General features: G+C 66.3%; 1 protein-coding gene across 1 annotated transcript in view; it reads right to left on the bottom strand.

The window, feature by feature from the left end:
- AJAP1 (adherens junctions associated protein 1) overlaps window positions 1-9,992 on the bottom strand; it is a 79,722-nt gene extending 69,730 nt beyond the window's left edge. The window contains exon 1 of the mRNA XM_045858785.1: window positions 9,923-9,992. Coding sequence (XP_045714741.1) covers window positions 9,923-9,951 — 29 coding nt within the window. The 5' untranslated portion in view covers window positions 9,952-9,992. The remainder of the gene's footprint in view (window positions 1-9,922) is intronic.
- Between the last annotated feature and the right edge of the window lie 9,094 nt (window positions 9,993-19,086).

Here is a 19,086-nt window from a genome sequence, read left to right as displayed (position 1 = left end):
ACAAGAGCGAAGCCACAAACTAGCCCGCCCGCCTCCCTCCCGCAGAGTCCCCTGCCCTCCTGATCTGGAGGCGAGAAGCCCACCGTTTCTGCGCTCGACTGAACCTCCCCGGGGCGCGAACTCCGGGCCCCTCCGCGCGGGGCGGGGCAGGAAACTGGAGCTGGCCCCGCGCAGGCTGCCCCACTTCCCGAGCTGACCTGGTTTCCGCGCGGCCCCGGGCCGCCCTTCTCGCCCAGCAAGCACGCGCCTGTCGTTTATTACTGTCAGCGGCGACCGGCCTCGGCCGCCGGCCACCGCACGGGCCTCTGCCGCCGCTCGCCGCGTTCCGAAAACCGGAGTAGAATCCCTCCGCCGCGAACTTCGGCGCCGCGCAGCTGTGTCACCCCGCCCCCATGTCCACGTCACTCAAGGGCAGGGTCCCGAAGAGGCCACACACGCGCCCCGAGTACACAACGGGGCGCTGATCTCTGGCAGAGGGCTGGCGAGTCTCCGTCTTTTTAACTAAACTGTTTACCGGCGGGTCCCTGTGGATTCGCGCGTGCTGCGAGGTGTGACACAGCCGGGTCCCGTGGACACTTCCCCTCCCCCAGCGGCGACATAGCCAGAGAGGGCTACTGCGGAGTGTAAATACACCACCATCGTGTCCTTCCACGACCCCACCGTCGACCCCGGCGGGCTGCCGGCGGGCCCCACTCATGTCCCCACCAGGGACAAGGCTGCTGTGAACACGTGTGTGCTGGTCCGTGTGAGGACACACGCTTTGTGTCTCCGGCCTCAGCGCCCACGAGGGAGATGCCCCCCGCAGGGCAGCAGCCCTTCTCGTGTGGGAAGACAACGCCAACACGCTTTCCAGAGGGGCTGGGACAGGTCCCCGCCACCAGCCCTGCGGGACCACCCCTTCTGCGTCCTCGCCAGCGCGGTGTCCCTGCCACCTTTTAGTATCCCAGCCCCGGACGGGTGGGGGCGCTGGCTCGCTGCGGGTTGCAGTTGCATTTCTCGAACAGTCCGTGGCGGTAAGCGCCCCCCCCCCCCCCCGCGCCCGCACCCAGGCTGCTTTTCCGGCTCAGCCTCCTCCTCCGTGAGATGTTCCTTCCAGGCCTTACCTGCTTCTCCCCAGACTGTCTGAGCTTCTCAAGCGAACGCGGAGGGTTTATTTCCCAGTTTTGACTCCTGAGGCTGGAGAGAGCGCACGTAATGGGAACGCTAGTCCCATGTCGCGCCGGGGGTCTGCGAGCACTCCGTGCCGCCTGGAGCTTGTCTGCTCCTCCGCCTAAGGGCCGGGGTCCCTCCAAGAGCCAACTGGACTCTTTTGACGGGGTCCAGCTTACCAGTTTGTTTTCCTTTTAAGGAACTGGGGTTCCTCTGCCAAGTGGAAGAACCCCCCCCCCACCCCCAGCCCCGTATCCCATACACATTCTCCTTCGTGTCCCCTAGAGGTTCTGCAGTTCCACGTTGTGCATGGGGCTCCGTCACGCCCTGGGGGTCCCTTCTGCGTGAGGGCGGGACGGGCGCCGAGCGGCCCGTGTACTTCTGGACGGGGAGTGTGCGGGGGCTCCCGGCCGTTCGCCCGAAGGCTGCCTCCCCTCCGCTGCACTGGAACCTGTGTCAGAGGCTGCCCGGGCGAGTGCGCGGGAGGCCGTCTCCGGACGCTCCGCCCCTATTTCCTCCGCCGGGGCCTCTGCGCCCTGCCAGCGCCCCGCCGTCTCCGGCGCCGACCGGCGGGAGCAGCTCGGACTGACTCCTCGAGTTTCATTATTCTGTTTCCATGCAGTTGTAGCCAGGCCAGTTTCTTCTCGTGCGGACTTTAGAATAATCGTACCTGCGGGTACGGATATTCTGCTGCGGTTTTAGGAGCCGCGTTAAACCGCCACGTCAGTTTGAGGGGGCGGACCCTGCGGTCCAGGACCAGGACGCCCGCCCGTGCGCGCAGCCCCAGGCCCCCCACCCCCCGCGGCGCCTGCGTTCCCCGCACGCAAGTGGTTAGCGTAACGTGGTGTTAAACTCACACCAAAACATTTCCTTTCTGAGTCACTGTCGATGGCGCTGTATTTTTAATCCCGGCGCCCGTGTGCTCACTGCGAGGAGAGACGGAAAATAAAACACGAGTCATCCTGGTACATTTATCTCGTACCCACAACGCTGCTGAACTCGCCGCTTCGGGGGGTTTTTATAGACGACGGGAGATTTTCTTCGCAGACGATAGCGTCATCTCTCTGTATGAGCAAACACAGTTCCGTCTCTTCCTTCCCATGTGCCTTTATTTCCTCTCCTTCCTGTGCCACGCCGGCCAGAACTCCCAGCACCCCCAGAGCGGGGAGAGCGAACCCCCTCGACCCGCTCCTGACCTCAGGGCAAAGCCTCCAGGGTCCCGACACTGAGCGTGAAGCCAGTCCAAGGCTTTGGTGGGTGTCTCCCCACGCCGAGTGAGGGCCCCTCTACCCCGATATTCCCGGGAGTCCTATCTATGGACGGGTGTCGAACCTGTCGAATGCAGACAACTGTACGATTCTCCTCCTCGAGCCTCTCCGTGTGAGAGCTGCACTGACCGGTTTTCCAGTATTGAACCATCCTTGCTTCCACGCGATAAACCCCATTCGGCCGAGACACACACGTTTCACATACAGCTGACGTGCATTTGCTGGTATTTTGTTAAGGATTTTGGGGGGTCCATTTTCCCAGGCGACATGGATTTCTAGTTTTCTCTGGGGGGACTGCCTGTGTGTGCCTCTCACAGCAGGACAGTATCGGCGCCGTGACGTGGCTGGAGAGTGTCAGGTGTGGACAGCACCTTCCTGACGCCAGGACCCCCCCCACCCCCCGGGGACCGTCCCATCCTCCGACCTAAACCAGGGCCTCGTGACACAGCCGGAGAACGCCCTGCAGGGCCCACCCCCAGCCCCGCACCTGCGCAGTGCCGGAAAGCAGCCAGCACCCCCCCCCAGGCCGGGTTCCCACTCGATCCTGTGGGCACAGCAACTTGACTCTGGAGGGGACGCTTGTTCTCAACACCGGTCCCTTCTCCTGCAGTCGGAGCTCCTCATCCCCGAGGACCCCCAAACGCCCCAACACACACAGTCACGTGCACACACACCAGCCGCACACGCACTCACCACACTCCCAGCACACACATCACATACACACCCGCACACACCCAGCGGACACACCCCTCCCCCACCTCTGCACACACCCCCTCCACAGGTTCCGACACTCACACACCTGTTTCTGGACAGTGTTCCCGGAAGTGTCCGTGCGAACCAGGCCCCGGCGATTCCCGGTCTCTCGTGCCCCGTGGGGCCCGAGGTGGCGGGCGGTCAGCGTGGGGGATGGGTGCTGGGGTGCAGGGGAGTGAGGGAAGGCTCTGCCCCCGGGGGGCAGGTCCCGTGAGTGTGTGTGCCCCAGAGGGGCCGCCGGGGCGTCTGCCGCCCAGGTGTGCTCACATGGACGTCGAGGACCGTGCTGGACACCTCCGCCCAGGTCAGCCCTCCCTGCCGGCAGGCGGCCCGGCCCATTCTGCCCTTCCACTTGCTGGTCTTACCTCCCCTCGACGGACGCCCTGCCTCTGACACCTGTGTTAGAGGGGGGAGGGCTCTGTCCCTCTGCTCCAGGCCCCAAATCACTGCCTGACGACCCAGTGGGGGATGCGCCCCTACAGGTCCACCTGTCATACCTCCCTCGAGACTCTGGGACTTTGAAAGGGCAGTGGCAGCCCCCGCCTGGCCCCCGGTGCTGCCTCTGGCGGGGGCTGGGCCCTGGGGGGACGCCTGCTGTTGAATTAGGGGGGCCGGGGCCGGGGCCGGGCTGCCCTCCCGAGAGCCCGGGCCAGCGGAGTGTGCTGCCCGAGGCAGGCTCTGGCGGGGGCTTCAGGCCTGACCATGCTGACCACTCCCCCGCCAGCGTCCACAGGAGGGTGCCCAGCACAGCAGCCGCGAGCCCCACGGGCTCCGGGGCCCCCTGAGGCGGCACTGAGAGAACAGAGCACACCCCTGGTGTCAAGGAGCCAGCACAGGGTGAGAACACACTCATGCTCATCATCACCGCTGCCTCGCGTTGATCCCACGTGGAAACCGGGAACATTCCGTCTGCACTGGGTTAAGTTCAATGTCTCACTGAAGTTGATTCACCTCTTCCTGTCTGTTAACGGGGCTCATGGAAATTCTCAAAATATAAGTGCGTGCTCTTTGCATCCGACCGCGCCGGTCTCCACCCTGGTGGAAGGAGCTGATCCTCCACGAGCTCCCCGCCACACCCGTCAAAACCTGCCCGATTCGAGTCGGCGTGGCGTCCGCTGGCGGTCGGAAGCTCCCGAGAACGGAAATGCATTAGAAGTGCGTGCAAAGTGAGTGACAGCAGAGGCTGGGGCGTTTTCTCTCCTGCCTGTCACCGGCCTCCCTCGGCATCCGCCCGCCCGCCCGCCCGCCCGCCCGCGGCCTCAGGCGCCAACCAGAGCCTCCCCCCTCCGGCGCTCCGGCCCCGGCTCTGCTCAAGCACTCCCTGGTCCCCGTGGGTGTCCGCACGGTCTCAGTCCCCGAGACGGCTGGGGAGGGGACGGCCCCGGCCTCACTGGAAGGCTAGTAAGGGTGCTTCTGCCCCCAGGGCCCCCCGCCAAGTCTCCCTGTTCCCCCTGGACCACACCTCCCCCCCACCACCGCACTGCCAGGCCTGCACCACCTGCCTTCACCTTCTCTCCCCATCTGCACCCACCCTTCCTCCAAGGCACGTAAAAATGGGATATTCTTTCTAGCTCCCACTGGGCTGATAATGACCGAAAGACCTCCACGGCATAATGCTTCCTGAACATGCCTGCCTTCCAATGATAACTCAGCCCAAGCCAAAGCAATGAATCTCTAACGGTGGAATTGTGCGTGCCCGTGTGCCAGGGTGGAGAAGAGATGCCTCTGCTTGAGTCAGAACAGGGCCTGCCCCGAGCACTGGCCTTGGCCGGGCGTGCTTTCCCCAGCGCTCAGTGTGACGTCAGGGATGAGTGACCACAAGGACAAGCCTCGGCACCTCAAGGGCACTGTGCCACGTGGACACCTGCGCTCGTCCACTGTCATCTCCCGAGTGTCCCCAACGCACCAGGCGCTCTTCCTGGGAGTCGGTGAAGAACGGGGCACAGGCCCCGCCCACAGGCCGGCGCTCCAGGCCACTGCAAAGGCCACACGCTGCCAGCTATGAGGTCCCGGCCCCGCCGCCACGCTGTCCCCTCCAGAAGCCCTTGAGGTCACACACAGCCAAGCGTGGCTCTCCTCAGCAGCTGCACCGCCCAGGCAACGGCCCACTCGGGGCTGGAGACGACGGGAAGGCAGAGAGGCGGCCGCCTTGCCAGGACAGCCCTCTTGGCTGGCCACCGAGAGAAAGTGCCACAACTGGCAGGCGTCCCAGTGAGTGGACCGAACAGGCAGAGGGGATGGCGGGCTGGGGAGGGCGCAGCACAGATGGACCCGGCCTGGCTGCCACCAATCTTTCTCTGCGTGGCAGAGGACAAAACACGAAGGGACACAGTGCGGGCGTTGAGTGGGGACCCAGACACCAGCCCTGGCCCTCCCCTCCCCACCCCTGTGGGCCCCCTGGTGGGACCCTGTGCTTGGCCAACAGGCGGCCCTCCACTCCCAGTTGTCTGTGGGCCGCAGAGCAGACGTGTAGCAACTGTGAAGGCCCCATGGGTGAGGGGCGGGCTTCTGGCCGCTCACGTTCCCCGGGGGGCTTTGGAAAGCGAGGGACCCTGGAGCTCAGCACAGCCCCTTGAACTCGGCCGGCCCAGAGGCTGCTGGGAGGCGACTGCACGGCAGCCCCAGTCCTAGCCCCCAGCGACAGCAGGGGGCAGAGTCCTCACTGCACTCCCCTAAAGGGGGCTTGGGGACGACGCGGGGAAGCGGCGTACTGTTCCTGGCTGGTTGCTGGGGTGCAGAGCGTTGCCCCCAACCAGGGGCTGGAGCAGCCCGGCCTCAGGAGGCAGATCTGATCCAGTCCAGATGCAGACGGACACCCAGGTAGCCAGCCACCCCCTCCCCCCACCCCCGAGGGCCCCCGGGGCTCCGGCAGGCACCCTGCAGCCTCTGGCTTTCTATGAACAGAGAGCTGGTCCGAGTTACGTAACCACCGCTCCCCGCTCGGCCTCCTGACTCACCGGCTCTGCGGCGCCTGGCGGGGGGCTCAGAGAGAGCGCGTCCACCGGGCCCACCGGCTGCACCCTCCCTGCGCTCCAGGGAGGCCCCGCCCCCCCTCGGGCCCCACCCCCGGGTCTGATTGGCATCGGGCAGGAGAAACCCTCTCGAGCCAGACTTCAAACACGAAAATCTAGATCAAGGATATATTTGGCTTTCCGAGCTAATCTGCATCGGCTTGGTCTCCACTGACTTGTAACCCTTTGAAGAAAACTGGGCAACTACGCGTGGAAGGCAGGTGACGCTTACGTAACCCCAGACAGGAGCCCCGGGGTTCTGGAAGGCTCCGCGGCGCCGTGCTGCCGGGTCGGGCTGGGGCCTGGCATCTACCCGCCCACTTCACCATGACCCGGGGCACCGCCTCCCCACGTGCCCAGGCACCCCGGGGCCTGCCCACCGAGAGTCCAAGGACTCACCCCAGCCCACTTCTGCCAAACGCCTGGGTGCTGCCCGGGTCAGTGGGTGGGGACGACAAGGCCGGCAAGGGGTGCTGCCACTTCTCACCATCCAAGTGACCTCGGCCAGGCAGAGGCGCCGGCAGAGGGATGGCAAGCTGACCCCCCTCCAGGGACCAGAGGACGGACAGACGTCTCAGGGAGGCCTGGGGCTGTCCGAGCTGCCGGCCCTGCTCCTGCCTTACCACCTTCCTCGGGGCGCAGACAGAAAGGGAGCAGGTGATTGCAATAAATCAACGGAAGGGACAGCCTGGGAGGAGCCTGCCGCCCCCTCCTGCTGCACTCGGACAGTGGGTCCCCTGGGGGGTGGGGTGCCTGAGGGCAAGGGGCGCACCCCTGTGGCGGAAAGATCTGAGCTGCCTCCTAAAATGGCGATGTGTTCCAGCGTCATTGCCCTGATGAGAATCCCAGCCACGACGCCCTGTGGATCCCAGCTGCACACACAGGCGTGGGCAGGACTCGCTGGAGGGCCGTGTGGTGGACGGAGCGTCTGACCATCCTCCAAGGCCGAAGGAGGACTCGGGGGAGGGGGGACAGGGCTGCCGACAGCCCACCCACTGGGGCTCCCCGCGGCGAGGCTCCGAGCTGGCACCGCGTGCTCGGGGACTGCGAAGTGCCCGGCGGAGGAAAAGTGTGTGACATCATGTTGTCATGCCCCCACCCCCACCGCAGCTGCATCCCGGGGCCTCCGGGACGGGAGCGGGTCACAGAGCCTGGGGGAGCACAGACAGAGCAATGCCAGGGGACGGGAAGCAGCAGCCACCTTGGCCGGGCAGTGAACTCCTGAGGACGAAAGCCTGGCACTCGCCGGGCCCCGGACAAGCAGCGAAGGTGCTCACCTCGGAGCCTCCCTGGGAACTGGGCTGCTGCTGAGTAAGCGGCCCTCCCCCGGCTGCTCCTGGGGCTCACGGAGCTCGGCCTCCGTCCAGGCGGCTGGGCGCGCGGCTGGGCGCGCTGCTGGCCGCCTTCAGGGGCCACCTGGACCCGTGTTGCGGCAGCGTCTTCGGAGCTTTGCTACAACCCCCACCCCCCTCTCCCCAAAAAAGGCCTGCAAACAGCTCAGAAAGCCTCTGGCCCGTTTCCCCTCCGAGGAAGGAGAGACTCCCTGCGGAGCTCCCCTCCAAAGCAGAACCAAAACACCAAGCCCAGGCCGTGTCCCCGAAACCACAGCTGAGAGCCCCTGGCTCGGCTGACACCAGAAGCATCCCCCGCTCTGCTACCTGGACTCCGGGTCCTAGGTCTGCCTGCCACAGCCAGGCTGCAGGCCAGGCGACAGGAGGCCGGGTGCTCACCTGGGAGCCGGGGACCAAGCGGAGGTGGTTGGCTGGCTTCGAGGCCAAAGCGCCGTTCCGGTCTGGACCGAGCCACCCCTGGCTCTCGGGCGGCCAGACCGGCGCCCGGCGCGAGGCAGGGCACCCCGGCCGGTCTGCCGGCCTGGGGACGGCTCTCGCACACGCCAGAGCTCCCTGCTGTCAGCCTCCCATACGGGTGACAGCCGGTCCTCCGAGACCCACTCACAGAAAATCGCTTGTGCTAACAGTGAAGGGGAAAAAAAAACCACACAAAAGGTCAAACTTCAAAATCAGCAACAGAACTATTTCCTAAAGCAAAACCCCAAGAAGGGCTCGCTCGGGGGATGCTTGAGGGGAACCAGGCTCACGAATTCTGGACCGGCTTTCTTCCCTGCTATTTACTCTGCTCTCTTATCACAATGCACTAATCTCTCAATCTGGCAACTTAGTCATAAAAAAAAATATGTCGGTTCAAATAACTTGCAGGCAGTCAAAACAGCCAAGTGCAGACAGCGGCTGGGGAGGTGCTCAGAGGTCGGGCGGGGGCCCGCCAGGCCTCCCCAAGGCCGGGGGCTCTGGCTGAGACCCGAGGGCGAGGGCAGGGTGCGAGAGGGGTCGCCGGCACAGCCTCCTGCTCCATTTTGTGTGCGCCCGGCGCCTTATCTAGTCCACGCACACGCGCGGATCCAGGCCGAGCCAGTGCCCAGCACCAGCCGCCCTTTCCCAGCCCAGGCCGGCCAACAAGACCCCGCCTCCCGGAGAAGGGAAGTCGCTTTCCAGAAAAAGGCCCGTGATAACACTGGACAGTGCTCACTGGCTGTCGTAAACAGTCTTCGCCCCGAGTGGGGGACCATCCCCTGTGTCGAGGACAGCTAGGACACGCGGGCGAGCGCCGTCCTCTTTCGATTTCTCAAAATCAGGACGCGCACTCGATCCTCCCGGGGGCTCGCTCCCCCCGGCTCTGACCGGCTGGCGGCGGGGGCGGCTCGGGCGGCCGCCCCGGCTGCCTCCCCAACGCGGGAGCGCAGTGCATCCCAGTGGACGAACTCGGGAACCGCACGCTGCCTCTCGCCGCCTCCGCCTACGTCCCCTCGGCTCTCGCTGGCAACCTGGGACCCAAACGCACCAGCTCCGCGGAGCCCCCAGCGGGAGGGCTCCGGCTCGGAGGCGGCCTGCCCCGCCGGGGGACAGCTGTGCCGCGCTCAGCTCTCAGCCGCCCGAGGCAGGGGTTGAAGCCGAGCGCCCACGCGGGCGGGCAAAGTTTTCGAAAAGGGGGCTTCTTGGGCACCCCCCACCGCCGGCTCCAAGCCCCATTCCAGCTCGCCCTGGAGTCCCAGACACAGACAAGCCCCAGGGCGCTCCCACGGGGGTTTCAGTGTGTAGCCGGGTGGGTGGGGGTGCCCGCTCGAGCTCCCCTAGAACCCCAGCATCTCGCGCCCCAGCTGCCGGCCAGCTGTGCGCTCCCGTGGAGCCCAGAGGTCACCGACAAACAGCTGGATGGGCAGCTGGAAACCCAGGAGGCCCCTGCTCGGCGCTGGAGCCCAGAGAACGACGAAACCGGAGCTCGGAGGCTGTTTGCTTCCGCTTTCCTCCAACTCCGCCTGCCGAGCTCGCGCCCGGAGCGGGGAGCTCGGGCTCTCCCCGGCAGCCCCAGCCCCCGCCCTGGGTCCACGGCCCGCCGCTCCCAGCCGCCGGCGTCTCGCTCCGGGCCCCGGGGATGAGGCGCGCCGGGGCGGCCCGCCAGGACACTGCGCTGCTGACGCCGCGAGGTGCCGGCGCCCCTGCCCGGACCCCAGGCGCGCGGAGCCCAGGAGAGCGGGCCGCTCCCTGAGGAGCCGCTGGGCTCGGAGCTCCAGACTGGCGCCCCGACCCGGCTCCCGGTGCACCCCGCTGGCCGCTCGCGCGGAGCGGGGAAGGAGTCCCTTTATTTGCAACACTGAGGAAAGCGCCCTTCCGCCCAGCCCGGCACCCACGCACCCACCAGCACCAGGGCGCTGGCCGGGTCGCTCACCTGAGTCCTAAAAGCTGTTGAATCCACATGGTCACGTTTCGGGGAGCGGAGCCTCAGACCTTGCTCGCCCCGGCCATCTGCGCGGCGCCCGATCCCGCTCGCTTTCGTCCCGCCGCGCCGGTCTCTGGCTCTCGGTCCGCCGCCCGCCGCCCGCCGGCCGCGGGGCGCAGAGCGAGTCAGAGCGCGGCCGCGCGGGGCTCCATGCCGGCCGGCGCGCCGCCGCCGTTGGGGCGCGTGGCTCAGGCCGGGCGGCCCGCGGGGACGCACATCCTCCGGCCGAGGCGTGGGGCTCGCAGCCCCCTCTGGGGGGGACCCGGCGAAGGCGGCGGCGAGGCCCGTGGGGAAGGGGGAGGCTGGCCCGGGAGAGGGGCGCACTCCTGCGCTGCGGCCGTGCAGCGAGGGTCGCAGGACCAGCCGCTTCGCCCTCCGGGGCGGCGAGGAGGGAGGCAGGGCAGGGCAGCGCCGCCGTGAACGGTGCGTGTCTCTAGCCTCCAGTCGGAGCCCCGCGCCGAGGGGGCGGCGCAGTCCGGGAGTGCGGGGGGAGGCGGTGACTCGAGAGGACGCGGGTCCTCTCCGCGCGCCGCCGGGCCAGGGGGGCTCTGCCTGCGCTCCGTCGCCGGTCGGCACAACCCAAGTTGGCCGGGGGCTCCGTCTGAGCTCTTGCTCTGCAGACGGCCGTGGCGCCGGAGGCGGGCAGGAGGCGGGCACGGGAGGCGCGCGGGGCGAGGGCGCCGTGGAGCGCGGGGCGTGGGGACGCGCGGCGGCGGCGGCGCGGCGCCTAGGAGGCGCGCGGGGATCCCGGGGCCCCGCTGCCCGCGCCCACCGCGCCCGCCGCAGAGCCGCCTCCCTCCGCGCGTCTGTCTCTCCGCGCACTTGCCCCCGCCTCCCGGAGCGGGTCCCAACTCCGCCCGCCTGGCCCGGCTCACGTCACCCGCTTCCCCGCCCCTCGAACTGGAGCTCGAGCCCCCTGTCCGGCCCCGGCCGCCGTTCTCCGCCCCACCTCGCGGGGGCCCGACTCGCCGCGCAAGGCTCTGCCCGGCCCGGGCAACACCAGGCGGGCCCCGGCAGCCCCTTGCTCATCCGCAGCTGGTCCGGGTCTCCACCTCGGGAAAGGCCCGAGAGAGGCCGTGGGATCCGATTGGACCGCCGGGCGCCTCCGACTGGTGTTGCCACGGCAACCAGATGGCTTGCGAGGCAGTTCGAAGTTCCTACTCGGTTGCGGGTGCGTCCGGTGGACCGGGAGAGCTGCTTTGGGGAAGAGGCGTTTCCGCGGGAGCACCTCGGGGACGCATGGAGAGGGGCTGATCGGAAAGTTCCTCCAGATGGAGCTGCGCGAGGGGTCCACGCGGCAGTGCGTGGGAGGCGGGAGGATCCGCTCCTAGGATTCCTTCTCTTCCCGGCGCCTGGGCCGCTGCCCGGGCCTCCGTCTCGGTCTCTGGCTCTGACGGAGAAGTTCCTGGCCAGAGTGAAGCACCTTCTGCCCCAGCCCAGCCCAGCCCAGCCCAGCCCGACTCCCCAAGCGTCAGCAGGCCCCCGCTGGGTGCCAGGCAGCGCCTGCTCGCCCACCTGCTTCCGGGCCAGGCCCTGACTTGGAAGGGGGCGGCTGCAGAGTTCCAGGACCCGGCCTTCCAGAGTTCACGCCCCCCGCTCTGGTTGGCCCACTTCCTCCTGGTCCAGAGACTTCCCGGGGCCACCTGGTCAGGCCGCACTTTTGCAAGACAGCGACCAGCGGAGGAGAAGACGCCCGAGGGGGGCCCGGTTCCCTGGGAGAAGTGACAGGACGCACCGTGGAGAGCCCGCCGGCTGACGTCCGGAGAAACGTCAGACAGAGCCCTGCTTTCCGCCCTCGGCACCCCGCCCTCGAGAGAGGTGCACCTCTGGGCCTCAGAAATGGCGCGGCACAGCTCTGACCCAGCAGGTGTGGCATGGGGCCCGGGGAGGGCGGGTGCTGCTAACTCACAGGCGGCCTGACCCCTGCAGGGGCTCCCCAGCTGGTCTCCGGAACCACCACGGCAGCCCCCAGCGGGGAGGTGCCCCTGGTGCCTGGGGGAGCCAGCCCAGCAAGGCCAGCAGGCCCTTCCTCCCCGGGCCCCCAGACCCTTGCAGAGCAGTGTCCGCTGCGCAGCCAGGAGGCCCAGCTGGCAACCTGCGTCCCCAGGAAGCCGGCAGAGGAAGGGGCAGGAGGCAGGCAAGTGTGGGGGCCGAGGCCCCAGCCTTCACCCTGGCAGCCCCTGTCGGCTAGACCGTGGGGTCCTGGGCTGTGATTGACCTCTCTGACCCTTAGCTTCGCCTTGTGAAACATTTTTACATTCCCTGCCACACAGGGATTCTTGTAGGGATTAAGAGAGGCAGCGCAGCACCAAGCTGAGTCAGCCCTTTGCCCGATCTTCCCAGAGGCCCCTCTGCCCCTCCCCGGGGGGCAGATCCGCAGGAAGGGTGGTGGGGGGTCCTGGAAAGGCTGGCTGGGCCCAGGATAGCCCGGAGAGCGGGGCGGCCGCACGGCTGCCCCCTAGCGGGACCAAGTGGGAGTGCTGCGCCCGGGAGACCCTCCCACAGCCCCAAGAACTCTGGAGGAGGTGCACGTAGCAGGGCGCCCCAGCCCCCAGCCACTCTGCTCCACGGACCCCTGGGGCAGCCCCGTGCCGGGCGGCAGACCCCCCCCCCCCCACTCAGAGCGTTTTCACTGCACGCCCTAAAATGCACAGGAGGAGGAGGAGGCCAATACGTTGGAGTGCATTGTGAACATTTTAACAGAACAACGTTCTGATGTGGCGATGTGTGTGTTCCTCTTACCAGCACATCAAGTAATCACTCCGCCGCACAGAAAAGTGCCGGAATGCGGGCGTGCAGATGCGCAGCGGCGACGCGCGGAGACGTCCGCCCTCTCGGCGCCGGGGAAAGGGGACGTGGGACAGCGGCAGGCGGGGCCACCGCGGCCGTCTGCCACGGGCATGGTTAACGGAAGGGAACCTGAGTGAGTCTGCAGTTCGAGTTCGCGGACACAGAGATGCCCCCACCCAAGTGTGAAGACCCTTTAAAGTCTGTCCACGACGTACCTGGGGGGCCTGCCCCCCAGGGGTGAAGCCAGGGCTACCCAGAGAGTCAAGAGGAGCGTGTTCTGAGAGCAGACCCAGGGCTGAGCAGTGACAGAGCCCGGAGGGTCTCGGGCGCCCCCATGCTCCCCAAGTGCGTGCAGGCCTCTGTCCTGTGCGGGGAGGGGCCCGTGCCCTCCCTGCGCCCCGGCTGGCGCACGCGGTCTCAGATCAGGCAGGCCGTGCGTTTCTCTCGGCCCCGCGCGCCAGGAACTCCAGGCCAGGCCCCGCACGGAGAGCGCCTCCTGTTACTGCGTCGTTATTTTCGGCCTCAACGAGAATGTTGTCATTTGCTGCGTGCCGAAACAAGATGAAACCACGGCCTACGTTTCCCCGGCGCTGTGACTGCTTTCCTGGACTCGGACAGACAGCGTCTCGGGGGTGGGGCCGGTTCGCTTTCCTTCTCTCCTGGGAACTGAGAGGGTGAGCGCATCACTTAGAAGCCAGCATGCACGCGGCTCACACACACACACACGCACACACGCCCACACACACACACGCAGCTGCAGCAGGTGCCGGAGGGAAGCTTTCAGATGTGCCTGCTGTGGGCAGATCGCCAGGTCCCCAGCCACCTCCTGCCCTGCCCGCCTGTTGCCCCCAACCCCCGGGGGAGAGACCTGCGCTGTGCTGGGACAGGGGTACCCGGGGCCTCTCCGAGCTCCTCCCCTCGCCCCACCCCCGCTTCCCAACCTCGCGGCTGTCTGACCCTGCAGGCTCCCTCTTTGAAGCCAGTGCCCCAGTGGCCTCCCTGGCCCAATGAGGACGTCCCAAGCCAGACGGACCTGCCATTGTTCATTCTCCTCCTGGGGAGGCCGGTGTGTCGTAAGCGTGACATTAGACTAAGTAACTGAGTTTGTAGTTCTGAGTGAACGGGCAAGGGCTGAGTAAAACCATCACATGCCCCTTTCAAGCAGCCGCAGTGGGGTCTTCCCTGCCCGTCCCTGCCTCACCTACCTGAACCCTCCCTCACCCCCAGGAAAACTTGCGGGTGGTGAGGGGGGAGGGGGCGGGGCAGGGACTGGGGTCACTTTTCCTTCCTTCTCCCAGGAGGTCAAGCGCCCAGAGGCTGGTGTTTCTGCCCTGCATCTGAGCCACTCCCAGGCGAGGCTGCCCAGGTCTGCACACCGCACCCCGCCCCTGCCCCAGGCCGAGTGCCAGGGTCAGGCTGCTGGGTCAGAGATCAGAGAGAGAAGCCGGGAAGCCCCTCAAACACACAGAGGCAAATGACTCACAGGACACTCATGCCCCCAGCCCAGGGCCAGCCGGAGACAGGGCTGGGTCTCTCCTGCCGCTCATGCACACGCGTGTTCAGAGAGAGAAAGGTGGTCCTGGCTCGCTCAGGGTGGGTGGTGGCAAGGAGCTGCCCAAGCACTCAGCCTGGCCTGGCATGGGGGAAAACCCTCACTCCAAGGTGCTTCGGGAGTCTCTGTGCTAATGGGTCTTCCTCTTCTGTGTAGATGGGAGAAGTGAGGGCTCATTTGCATTGCAAATTAGAGTGGCACCGTTTGAACCCGCCCCTTGGCATGGCGGGTCCGGGGTTTGGGTGTGAAGCTGGAGAGAGGTCGGTGGGTGGGCGGACAGACCTGCAGGGGAGCGGGTCAGGGGCTGGGCCGGCCTGGGGGGCTGGGGGGGGGGCGCCTCGGGCCCAGGAGAGCCCCTACCTTCTGTCCTAGCTGTGGCTGGGCCAGCCTGAGGCTGTGTCCTGCGCTGCGGCTCCCCTCCAGGGCGGCGGTATTATCATTAAGCCGAGCTGGGGGGGGATGGGTGGGGTAGCCTGCTGCGGGCGGGGGGGCGGGGGCAGCTGTGGAGGGGGGTACCCAGGGCAAGGAGCAGGGACAAGGTGAGTAACTGGGAAAGGATGTGAGAACATTCCCTTCCTCCCTCAGCTTCCGGAAGACTCTGCCTGCGGGGGGAGGGGGCACAGGAAGGGGTACCGGGGCCGATTTCTGGGGTGCCAAGCACGAGGAGGGAGAGCAGGGCAGACTGGCCCCCCTGAGCTGCACATGGGGGTACGCAGGGGCTAAGACGGGAGGGTGACTGGCAGCCGAGGGCCTGACCCCGGCCAGCCGGAGAGGGGGGAGGGTGCCCCAACTGGCTGCCACGCCCGGAGGGTGTGCAGAACGTCCTGGTGGGTGAGGCCGTGGGCGCCCGCGTCCACCCGCAGAAGAAGCTCAGGAAAGGGGGACCCCGCCGGGAGGGTCGCTGCTGCAGGCTGGCCCCGAGACCCTTGGCTCCGGGCCGAAAAGACAGATATGGCCACAGCGAGTCTCGACAGTCGGCGTCTCTTCCACGTCCACGTGGAGTCCACGTGGAATCCACGTGCGTCCCCTCAGGCCGGAGTGTGTCCTCTCCGCAGACCAGGAGCAGAGCTCGGCCGCCGGCCCGGCCGCGCCCGAGTGCTCGCTCGTGCTCACCAGCCCCGGAGCCCCCCTGCACGTCACCCGGGTTCCGGGACCCGACCCCAAAGAGCGGCTCCACCTGGACACCCCCGTCCCGGGGCCCAGGGACCGGGGTCCTGGCAGAGCCTCGCCGCGGCCCCTAGAGTCCTTCCGGGAAGGAGCCCCTGGGCGTCCACACACATTTCCCCGGCCGAAGGGAGCGACAGAGCCGGGCGGACCCCCGGGGGCGGGAAGCACAGACCTCACACGGGGAGGGGCCCGGGACACCTCGGACACTCACATCGTCATCCACGCCGGCCAGCAGTATCAGCGGTTCGAGAAGGTCGTTCACGTCTGTGCCCCCCGGGCCCCCGACCTTGGCAATACCGGAACTGGCTCACAGGAGGGAGGGGTGCTTTCTGCCACGCACGAGGAGTTCGTGCGACTGTCTCTGTCCCGGGACGCTGGGCAGGCCCCCACATCCCAAGGTCGGGATGACTCTGAACTAGGCCTCATCACTGGTCCACCTGACTGGGTGGCGAGGCTCACTGGCTCGCCCCTGATTAAAAAGACGGTCGATGATGGTTCTTTGGGGGCTGCCCTTCTGTCTAGGGGGGAGAGCTGTGATTGGTCAAAAAAAGTATCACCAGCATCGTCACCGTCACCACCACCACCACCACCACTATCACCATTGCCACCATCATCACCTTCATCATCATCACCATCATCATCCCTATCTTCACCATCACTACCACCATCACCTTCATTATCATCAGCAGCATCATCATCACTACCTTCATCGTCATCATCACTATCATCTTCATCATCATCATCATCATCTTCATCATCATCATCATTTTGGAGAGTTTGGCTGGAGCTCAGGACCGAAGGAGAAATGCATTCCCACCACACCAGAGGGCAGCGGCCTGTCGCCCCGCCCCCAGCCAGGCCCCGCCCCCAGCCCAGCCCCGCCAGACACCCGTCTCCCCAGCAGCAGCTTGGGTGGCATCTTGACAGCTCACAGCCGATCTAGAAAGTAATTGGGCAGAAAAGCCACTTCCTCCAACTGTGTCTTCCTCGAGCTGTTATCCTTGGGCTCAAAGAGGCTTCCGGAATGGGCCATGTGGGGGGGTGGACGTGTCACTTCCCGAGCGCCCTGCTGCGGGGCACACGCCCAGCTGGCTCACAGTGTGGCCTGAAACCCCGCCCCCAGACTTCGAGCCTCAGCCACCGGATGACTTTCACGTTTTCGGCCCCACTGGGGCTCTGCAGCAACGCAGAGCGGTGGGCAGCACTGCCCAGCCCGGACCTAGTGCTTCAGACACTGCCCTGCAGCTCGGGCAGGGCAGTGGGGCCTGGAGGCAGCCCGGAGCCAGGTGGCCGGCCGTCTGGGCGAGAGGGCCTGCAGCCAGCCCGGGAGGGGTGCGGCAGTCTGCAGCTGGATCGAGGGTGTTTCAATCCGGTGACGCCCAGTGTGGCTGCTGCAGGGCAGGCTGCCTGCCGGCCGGCAGGCCCCATCACACACATGCGTGCAGAGGTCAAGGTGCCTGCCCAAGGTCACCCAGCAGGGAAAGGGTGCCTCATTGACCCGGGGCTTCCTTCAGGACGACGCAGGGAGGATGCTGGAGAAAGCCACGCCCACTTTCTGAGTGTGTTATGAACAGGACCCCTGGACGGCCGCCTGTGTTCACGGCAGCGATACCTGACCTCTGCCGACGGCCACCTGGGCTGTTTTTGTCCACGGGCAGTACAGCTCGTCCCTGTCTAATGGACGCTGGCCCTTCATTTTACCTTTGAACTTGCACTTCTGTGAAGCACTCACCCTCCGTTTAGTCCTCTGGGGAGCGTGGCTGTTGTGACGTACTGCCCACTGGCCGCCTGCTGGCCAGTCTCCTTCCCAGCAGAGCTTTAGCTGTGGTACCTGTTCCTGGCCCAAAGTTCACACAGTCCAGCCCCATTGTCCCTAGCATGGCCTGTGACGCAGTTCTGGCCAACAACTTGTAAGCAGAAATGGCTTGATGGGACTTCTAGCGAGTTCTTCAGGCAGGGTGGACCCTTCAGCACACACCTTTTGCCTTCTTTTGTGCCCTTATTCCTTGCCTGGAATGCAGGTGGGATGCAGGAGATGGAGCAGCCACGTTGTGACCATGAGGCACTGGGTATGAGTGGGGAAGTCGCGTGCCAAGAATGCCAGAGCAAAGTGTAGACGTGGTCAGGAGGCATCGTGGGCGTCTCCATGGACCACAAATTACCTACCTACCTGCAGACTCCCCATTAGGCGAGAAAGATACATCTCTCACTAGCTCAAGCTACACTTTATTCCCGTGTTCCCCACCTCCCAGCCAAGGTGAGCCTGGCTGGACCGAGACGTCAACTGCTCCCCTGCAAGGCTGGCGCAGCTCCGGCCGGGCCTTCGTTCATCCCTACCAGGGCCCCAGCCTCCTGGGGAGGAACGTTCCACCCCCGGGAGACGTTCCAGTCAGAGGGAAGACTGAGAAAATCCTAAATCAAAACCCCGAACGGAAATGGAACACGTGGTTTTATGGGGCATCTTCCCGTTATCCTCCGTACACCCGGCTCTACGGCTGTTCCACCCAAGCACAGTGTCGCGTCTCTGGCTGTGCTCCTCCTCGGGGGCAGGCGGGGCTGGGGCAGGCGGGGGAGCTAAGGAACTCCCGGTCCCCGTGGGGTTCCAGTGTTTCCGGAAGTGGTGCCGAGCGAGGAGGCAACACGGCTGCCGCTCTGGGTTTGATGTCTGATGCTCCCCGCTCCCTTTGTAGTCGGAGCCAGCGGAAGGCTCCAGGGAGGGTGGCCGGGCACGTGGTGTCCGCAGCAGGTGTTCGGAAGCCGCAGCCAGCCCCGGCGCCCCGGACGAGCTATATATAGCCTCCCAAGTCCCGAAACTCACCGGTCCCCGTGCGGGATGTTTTCTCAGGGGCAGGAGAACTCCCGCCTCCCTCCCCCCCCCATGCCACTCCCCCAGGGAGAGAGTCAGCGAGGGCTGACTGGCAGCCCACGCAGGGAGGCTGGTGGCGGTCAGAGGGACCCGGTTTCCATCGGCCCCTTTTCGGAATCACACAGTTTGAGTCCTGCCCCGCCACTGACCGGTGGTGGTGGCACGGTCTCGGAGCTGTCGCACCTCCCGGACCGTGGTCTCGCAGCTTGAAAATGGGACAGCATGGACCAGTGTGACCCCACCACACTCAGCATAAAAGAAGTTAATTTCGAACATTTTTAAAGGGACAAGAGGACTCGGGGGAGGGCGGACTCGCCTCGGGGAGCGTGGGGCCAGCCGGCCCGTGAGGTGCGCATCGGAGTCGCCATGGTCGTTGCGCGGGGACCCGCTGACCGTGGCCCTGACCTGCGTCTGAGCAGAGACACCCGCCCCTGGCGCACACCTCACGCAACACGCCAGCACCGAGCACCATCCTAGGTGCTCACACAAGTCCCACACACCTGACCACTGCCCCCCACGGACTCACAGGTCAGAGGCCCACAGACACAGTGGACGGACGCACAGGACACGAACGTGGACCGGCCCATCGAGGCCCGTCTGACGGCCACTGGGAGACGGCGGCCCAGCCTGCCCGCCCACAGAGCCCCGCGCCCTGTGACCTGCCGGGAGGTGGCCGTGCGTGGGGCCCAGGAGGCGCTCCACGGGGTGATGCCGCAGGGACGCCGACGCCAGTCCCCC

This window comes from Phyllostomus hastatus, unplaced genomic scaffold (genome assembly GCF_019186645.2).
Source record: "Phyllostomus hastatus isolate PE091 unplaced genomic scaffold, TTU_PhHast_1.1 phas_scaffold_182, whole genome shotgun sequence".
In the NCBI taxonomy this organism is placed as follows: domain Eukaryota; kingdom Metazoa; phylum Chordata; class Mammalia; order Chiroptera; family Phyllostomidae; genus Phyllostomus; species Phyllostomus hastatus.
This window is presented reverse-complemented; position numbering and strand designations above follow the sequence as displayed.